Source organism: Triticum urartu, chromosome 6A, assembly GCF_056163025.1.
Source record: "Triticum urartu cultivar PI428250 chromosome 6A, HENAU_Tu73, whole genome shotgun sequence".
NCBI lineage: Eukaryota > Viridiplantae > Streptophyta > Magnoliopsida > Poales > Poaceae > Triticum > Triticum urartu.
Window position 1 is genome coordinate 60,152,707 of NC_141878.1, and position 8,533 is coordinate 60,161,239.

The following is an 8,533-nucleotide window of genomic DNA, read 5'->3' on the forward strand; positions in this document are numbered from 1 at the left end:
GAACCTAACTATGGCCTGCACCTATCACATGCCCAACCCTATTGTGCTTTGTACAAGTTCTATAAATTTGACAATCATTTTTTTAATATTGTTTCCATTGGTGAACAAAAGGTAGATGGATTGTGTAGCTAAAGAAAATATGCAAGAGACCCGGCCAGCCGTTTGCAAAATTCAAACCAGCCAAGTGAGATGGTTAGGAACTTAGGTCCCTGATGAATGCTGGATTTTTGAATTTCCGCAGAAATTGAGTTGGCTTCATGAATCTTTATCGTCACTAAACATATATGGAACCACAAGCCACTGATTACCTTGAATTCTCGAGTAACTATCATACATTAGCATTTCTGATAAAGTTATTCCTCTGCACACAATCACCTTTATACCTGATTTAGATTATTTTTTATTCCATGCATTTTTTAATGTAAATACCCCATTGTCAAGCATAATACCAATCCTTTTTACCTAACAACCCATTTACAAAATATTTAGGGAAATCACAGGGAGATGGTTTGCATATTTTTCATCAAAGTGCTTTTGTGGTACTACATATTAAAATAGCCGGCATTTTTAGAAAAATATCAGTAAGTAAGCATAGTTATGAATTTTAATAAATTTGTCCTATATATAGTAACTGATTTTTTTTACTTTTAGACATATATGTATTTGTGAAAACAATGACAGTTTCAATACAAACCACATATACGACCTAGTTAGAAACATAATAGTAACCTTTCACTTGCAAAGCATGGTTCACTAACCAAATTTTAACACTAAAAGTAATTTCTTTGGAATTTTAAAGTACATTTTCTTATTTACATATTTTTTTTTCTCTTGAATACTGATGTGGAAGAAGAAAATGATAAGATACATCGTTTTGTGCACTTGCCCTCGTTAAATTCTCCAAACCAAAAATATATAGATATAGCACCATCCTAACTTGTGCTTTTATATCAATATATAGATTACTTAGCAAAATACATTTAATTTATATAACGTCAAATGGAGAAAAGTTATCAAAACCAAGTATGTATAATTTTCTAAAATAGATTCTTTTTGCGAGGTAATTTTCTAAAATAGATTGATGGTGTGTAAAATCCAAAGCAGAATAGAGATACATTTGTGTGAGCAGACAGATGACAATTAAAATGCCCCATGCAAAAAAAAGGGGGACAATTAAAGTGGGCAGCATTCAAAAACTCTCCCTCACCTGTCTCCAATTTCTCACAATTGAGATGACCAAATCACAAAAAAAGCACCAGAAAACATAAACATTAAACAAGTCGCCAGTCACACCGCATATTTCGAAATTAGCACCACCAAGATTAAAAAATCAACCCCCTGGACTAAAACAAAACAAAAGAAAACAATTAAATAATGAACCCCCCACCACCATCATTTTCCCCTCCCTATTAATTAACCGGTTCACCAACCCAAAAAAATACAGAAAGAATCATACAATATTTTTAAAATATTCCACCCCATTTGCAATAAATGTTTCCTTTGTTTAGATTATCAGTTTTAATTTTGTATTTATTAAAAAAAACCAATTCCATCTCTTTTATTTCCTCTCTGCATTTCTTTCTGTGCCATCTCTTCCTGCCTCTGTTCGTTTCCTCCTTCCTTCTCTCGCTCCCCTGTCTCTCTCCTGCTCTTGAGTTCCTCGCCGGCCGGCCGGCTCGCCGGAGAACTACGCCGGTTGGTTGTTCCCGTCGGAGTTCGGGTTCTGGGCTAGAACTCAGGTTTGGACGTCGGGGTTGGGGCTTTTGGTTCGAGTTTGCTTCTCCTCCCGCCGCTGCTTTGATCGTGGTGCTCGTGTGGAGAAGCGGAGACTGGTCTCCGTCTGATGGTCGAGGCGTCCCGGCGGGGAGGAAAGTAGGGCTTGGCATGGAGACGGCGATGGAGACCTCGCCGCCGGCGGCAGAGACCAAGAAGGAGCCGACGCCGCCTGCGGCCACGCAGCCTGCGGCAGAGACCAAGAAGGGGCCGACGCCGCCTGCGGTCGCGCAGCCTGTGCCAGAGACCAAGAAGGAGCCGACGCCGCCGGCTCCTGCTCCTTCTGCTCCTCCTCCCGCGCCGGCGGCGGCGGTGGTGGTGGCAGCGAGAGGGGACGGGAAGCGGAAGAGGGGGCGGCCGAGGAAGTACGGACCGGACGGGGGCCTGCTGCGGCCTCTGAACGCGACGCCGATCTCGGCGTCGGTGCCGGACGACTCCGGCGGGGGGCACTACACGCCCGCGTCCGCCGTGGGGGCCGCCATGAAGCGGGGCAGGGGGCGGCCCGTGGGGTTCATCAGCCGCGCGGCGCCCGTGGTGGCGATGCCGATGCCGGTGCCGGTGACGGCCGCCACGCCGACCCCCGCGGTGGTCGTCTCCACGCCGCCGCCCCCCGCGCCCATGTCCTCATCCGCCGCCGCCGCCGCCGCCCCGACGCAGCAGCTCGTGCCGCCCCTAGGTACCGGAACCCCTCCCACTTCCTCAGTTATCCATCATCATCATACAGAGTTGTGAGTCGTACTACTCCTCGCGAATTTCCGAGAAAATCTCGGTAATTTCGTGCGATCTTCGTCCGTCTCAAATCGGAATCCAAGGCCGCAGCATTTTATTATGATTGATTGATTATTTTAGTTCAGATTAGATGGGCATATCCGGGGCTTGGGTGGGTGGTGGCTGAGAGAGACAGCCAGGACCAGGAGGAAGAGACCGAGGGACAGGGACCATCTGGTCTTAGTCTTAGGTAGGTCTAGGTGAACCTGAAGACCCAAGCACCTTTCAGATGCTCTGTTTGCCCCTAAGAGTGACGGCGAACCAAACACGCGCCTAACTTGGCCGAATCTTGCCAAACAAAATCGCGCGAAATCACGGCCAAGTAGGCCCTCGAGACTGACTGACTGACTTGCTGAACCAGTTATGCAACACTTGTGAGCTGATTGGTATGCAAGTTGTTAAGCCTGGTGTATGCATCTCCCTTCAAAAGTTCCAGGTGTGCCTGTCCAGGACTCTGTTTTCAGTGGTGCAGAACTTGAGGTGTGGAGCATTTGTGTGCCACTGTCTGGAGTTGTATGCTGACCTGCTTGGTGTGTTAAAAGGAAGAGGTGCCCTTTGATTTGGGACCTGTAAATTTGTTTACGTGTAGTTGTAGAAATAACTCGTATGACTAGTTACTATATCGATCGGACTACTTGGTTTGCAGATGCGTAGGTGTTGTCTGAATATAATTTTTGGTCATGGTTTTTGCTGCAAAGGCCATGGTTTGAATGGCATATAAGGTGCCTCTTCCAAGCATCTTGTATCAGGGAAAACTATATGTGAAGTTGCTTCGGGTGCATTTCTGAAAGTGACCCCCAGTATTTTTTCCCCCTATGAGAGTTAGTGTCGGAAAACAACGCTAGTCTGGGTGCATTGATCGAATAAATTGTGCTTCATCGCAAAACAAAAAAAAAACGAGTTGATGCTTCTATGGTGAGTGTTATAGCTGATATGGCTGTTGATTGTTCGTAGTAACTATACATTATACAAGGACATAACGTCTGATCAAAATTTGTTGAAGACATTGTTATTTCCACCTCATGCCTATAAACATCAATACTTGTTGAATATTCAAAATGCACAATCTCCTGAAGATTATCTACCTCAATCCTCAAAGGCTCTGTATTCATGAACAGGCGATGTGGTAGGATGTGCTTCCGGTGCGAATTTTACACCTCATATCTTGAATGTTGCTACCGGTGAGGTATGATACCATGAAACCCCTTTACCTAGCTCTATCTGAATTTCATATGCAATTTTTCATGCCATGACTAGTTACCGTCTTTGTTTTGTTGTATCAGGATATTAATATGAAGGTCATATCTTTCTCCCAACAAGGCCCAAGGGCGATTTGCATTCTGTCCGCCAATGGTGTGATTTCGAATGTTACGTTGCGTCAGCATGATTCTTTAGGTGGTACAGTGACTTACGAGGTTTGTTCGCTTTTCTCTGCAAACCAGTGATATTCCTGTATTCGGTTCCTTTTTGCTGTGTCCATGTTTCAGTTATGAGTTGATGAATCCAGTGGATTGAATTTGGTTGTTACTTATTGTATCATCTCTTTTCACCAACTATACTTTTACATTACCTAAAATAAATCTAGCCTTTCAAAATCCCAACATTGTGAGTACTAGTTCTGACTGTAGTAGCCCTGGTAGAAAGTTGGCTAATTTTCAGAATTGTCCCAAAAATGTAAGGTCATGCTGAGCAGAACTGTGCAGTCACCTTGAGACCAGGTGGAAACCAAGGGGATGGAAAATGAGACGCAAAAGAAGCTGCAGTCAAAACCAAAACCACACCAAATCGAATCTGTGTGCTGCCATGCCACCATGGTTGGCCCTGAGTATTTGCGCTAAGTCATGACCAGGAATTTTCTATAATCCAAAACTACTTTTATCATCTCCATGATGAATTTGTAGATGCAAGGAAATTTAGTGGAAACTAGTAGCAGGTCACTCCGAAGAAGTTACATGGAATTTATGTGCACACGTAGTGGAAAATACACGAACCTTGGTGACCTCCAAATTTCCAGCAACTGATGTGTGCATATCACTAGGTCAATTTGATAAACATCTAGCCCCTGAAAGTTCCAACCCCTGACGCACATCACTAGTTCCAACAACGATGGCGGCATTTGCACACTGTGAGTGCCAATTCTGATACTGCAGTACCCTGGCGTAAATTTGTCTAGTTCTGAGAACTTTCTCGGAATTGTTCAGCCACTCTACAACAGGTGAAAATAAGAAGGAAACAGAAGGGAGTAGCAACTGAAACCACACGAAGGCGAAATGAGTGTGCTGCCGCCATTATTTGACTTGAGAGTACATTAGGCCAAGTCACTGTCAGGAAGTTTCCATGATCCAGAACTAACTTTGTCATCTCCAAGTTGAACTGCAAATACAACAAAATTTGGTGGAAAGTGGAAACTGAAAGCAGGTCACTCTGAAGAAGTTGCATGGAATTTATGTGCATATTGTCCATACGCATCTCAGTCGTACATGGTCAGTACTGTACTTGTAAGTGGTGGGTAAATATAAGAACGGTGGTGACCTCCCAATCATACCAACTTTTCTGCCTATACTACCTGGACAACTTATCTGCCTTTACTCTATACAAACTTGTGAAAAATCTCTGCAATACCAATCACTTAATCTTATCCTAATTGCGTGTTTTGCCTAGAAATACTAACCTCATACTAATTAACTGCGTAAATAATTGCAAAAACTTACGTTTCAATCTGCGCCACCTTTTCACCATCATCCATGTTTGATGTTTCGGTGTTTTGATCATCAGATATGCATATTAATAACAGCCATGAACATTTTTGTACCAAAGAACTGATCAGTTTATATTCCCACTATGTATGGTTGATTCAGGGCCGGTTTGAGCTGCTTTCCCTGTCCGGATCTTTCACGCCGACCGAGAAGGGCGGATCCAGAGACCGCTGCGGCGGGATGAGCGTCTCTCTAGCGGCCGCCGATGGCCGCGTCATCGGAGGCGGCGTGGCTGGCCTCCTTGTTGCCGCAAGCCCGGTTCAGGTGATCGACCAGCCATTGTTACTTGAGCTAGTTACATTGATGAATGTGCTAAATCGAATGAGATGTTGGTAGCACAGTTTCTCTGAACTCTATCTCAGTGTCTGATACGGTTTGCTGTCAGGTTGTGGTGGGAAGCTTCCTTCCGAGCTACCAGATGGAGCAGAACGGCAAGAAGCCGGTGATCGAGATGAAGACGGTGGCGGCGCAGCCGGCCATGGGGTTCACCATCTCCAGCGGCGGCGACATGGAGGACTCGTACAGCGGAAGCCAGGCACGGGCCGGCAAGGGTGCGTCAGCGTTCAGGGTGGAGAACTGGACCGCCCAGCCGGTGGCATCGGCGCCGCCCGCAGCCGAGGCGAGGAGGACGCCGTCGTCGGAGGCGGCCAAGGTCCCCGTCTCCGGAGGGTGAAGAGGAGGAGAGCTCGCCAGCCAGCCAGCCCTGCTCAGAAGCTCTCAGGGCTCTGCAAACGTGCGGAGAAATTCGGAGGAATTCAAATAGTTGGAAATTTATACACCATGTGAACTGAACTGAACTGATCGATGCCGCCAATAGTTAAAAATTTACATGTATCAAAATACTTACACCTTGCAATTAATTAGTATTCCTTGTGGATCCATTTTGTTTGTTCCTATGGTTAAATATATGGTACTCACTTCAAAAATCCGAAGCTACTGATCAACTTCTTCGTTTCTTCTCCCACGACCTACGTCGTCGTTTACTTCTGCCGGCTTTACTGGTTCAGGCAGGCTGGTGACCTTCAGTTGTGTTTTACCCTTTTTGAACTTTAGTGATGGGGTCATTTCCCGGTAATAGCGTCTGAAAAGGCAGAGGAAGTCGTTGAACCTTCAACACTTTCGGTGTGACCTGGACTGACTCCACGATGGTTAAATTGACTCTAGGGTAGATTTGTCTTTTGATATGACCATACACGACTGTGGTCAACTCTGTACTACGTAATTTTGTAATATCCTGCAAAGTTCATGTCATGTTCCTGCAAGCTAAAGTGGCTTTTCATACGCTTCTTTTGGGATGTGATTTTCCAAAAATACGAATGTGAACATGGTTCCACACGCACCCGCATGAATAGTGAATTCAAAAAAAAATACTGGAAAATTTAAAAAATCCAGAAATTTTTGGGTATGAAACTTAATTGACCATTCTACTCACGTGTGAAGTTTCGTGATGTATTGACACCCATGATAATCTTAGTGAAGAATATACAATTGGGACCATACTATTCATCAAACAGTGTTTCCTAATATAGCTTCGATTTTGTCATTTTTGTCCAGATTACCACGGATGTGATTTTTTTGTGAAATCTCATACGCGAGTACACCGGTTGAGTATGTATATTACAAGAAAAAGAGATGTTTTTATTTTCTCTAGTATTTTTTGAATTTAATATTTACTTCCTACGCGTGTGGAACCATGTTCACCAAATCCATGTCCTATGATTTTCATGCTACGAGGTCGTATTTGACGACTCATAATTCTCGTTACTATTTGCATGCGGTCACACAAAAATTCCTGCTTTTTTCATTCCTATGAACCAAACATGCATCATCACAGGAATAAAAATCCTAAGAAATAAGATCCTTTGAAATTTGTACAAACTTTTCTTTAACAAAAAGCTATAAAGATTCAGCTCTGGTTCTCTCCACATGATTCAATGGAATGAAAAAATTGTACAATACAATCCTATATGTGTTAGAAATAAGTGGTTATTCCCATGTATAACTTCTGAAATCTCAAATTGGCCCATGAATAAAATGTCAAGTGTGAAGGAAATATGCCCTAGAGGCAATAATAAAGTTATTATTTATTTCCTTATTTCATGATAAATGTTTATTATTCATGCTAGAATTGTATTAACCGGAAACATAATACATGTGTGAATACATAGACAAACAGAGTGTCACTAGTATGCCTCTACTTGACTAGCTCGTTAATCAAAGATGGTTATGTTTCCTAACCATAGACAAAGAGTTGTTATTTGATTAACAGGATCACATCATTAGGAGAATGATGTGATTGACTTGACCCATTCCGTTAGCTTAGCACTCGATCATTTAGTATGTTGCTATTGCTTTCTTCATGACTTATACATGTTCCTATGACTATGAGATTATGCAACTCCCGTTTACCGGAGGAACACTTTGTGTGCTACCAAACGTCACAACGTAACTGGGTGATTATAAAAGGAGCTCTACAGGTGTCTCCAAAGGTACATGTTGGGTTGGCGTATTTCGAGATTAGGATTTGTCACTCCGATTGTCGGAGAGGTATCTCTGGGCCCTCTCGGTAATGCACATCACATAAGCCTTGCAAGCATTACAACTAATGAGTTAGTTGTGAGATGATGTATTACGGAACGAGTAAAGAGACTTGCCGGTAACGAGATTGAACTAGGTATTAAGATACCGACGATCGAATCTCGGGCAAGTAACATACCGATGACAAAGGGAACAACGTATGTTGTTATGCAGTCTGACCGATAAAGATCTTCGTAGAATATGTGGGAGCCAATATGAGCATCCAGGTTCCGCTATTGGTTATTGACCGGAGACGTGTCTCGGTCATGTCTACATTGTTCTCGAACCCGTAGGGTCCGCACGCTTAAGGTTTTGATGACAGTTATATTATGAGTTTATGCATTTTGATGTACCGAAGTTTGTTCAGAGTCCCGGATGTGATCACGGACATGACGAGGAGTCTCGAAATGGTCGAGACATAAAGATTGATATATTGGAAGCCTATATTTGGATATCGAAAGTGTTCCGGGTGAAATCGGGATTTTACCGGAGTACCGGGAGGTTACCGGAACCCCCCCGGGAGGTATATGGGCCTTAGTGGGCTTTAGTGGAAGAGAGGAGAGGTGGCCAGGGCTGGGCCGCGCGCCCCTCCCCCCTAGTCCGAATAGGACAAGGAGAGGGGGGCGGCGCCCCCCCCCTTCCTTCTCTCTCTCTCCTCT

At 44.0% G+C, this 8,533-nt stretch overlaps 1 protein-coding gene across 1 annotated transcript; it reads left to right on the forward strand.

The window, feature by feature from the left end:
• Nucleotides 1-1,544: 1,544 nt before the first annotated feature.
• Nucleotides 1,545-6,178, forward strand: LOC125515908 (AT-hook motif nuclear-localized protein 1-like). Its single transcript, XM_048681394.2, has 5 exons — nucleotides 1,545-2,449; nucleotides 3,660-3,727; nucleotides 3,825-3,956; nucleotides 5,400-5,561; nucleotides 5,683-6,178. Exons 1-5 carry the CDS (start codon nucleotides 1,885-1,887, stop codon nucleotides 5,968-5,970), a joined length of 1,215 nt encoding a protein of 404 aa, XP_048537351.1. The 5' UTR covers nucleotides 1,545-1,884; the 3' UTR covers nucleotides 5,971-6,178.
• Nucleotides 6,179-8,533: the final 2,355 nt, after the last annotated feature.

Excerpts from the sequence above, each read along its gene's own strand:
- LOC125515908 (XM_048681394.2), top strand. The coding sequence starts at position 1,885 with ATGGAGACGGCGATGGAGACCTCGCCGCCGGCGGCAGAGACCAAGAAG. Across the intron at positions 2,450-3,659 it reads GCAGCTCGTGCCGCCCCTAG|GCGATGTGGTAGGATGTGCT; the intron begins GTACCGGAACCC and ends ATTCATGAACAG. Across the intron at positions 5,562-5,682 it reads TTGCCGCAAGCCCGGTTCAG|GTTGTGGTGGGAAGCTTCCT; the intron begins GTGATCGACCAG and ends GTTTGCTGTCAG.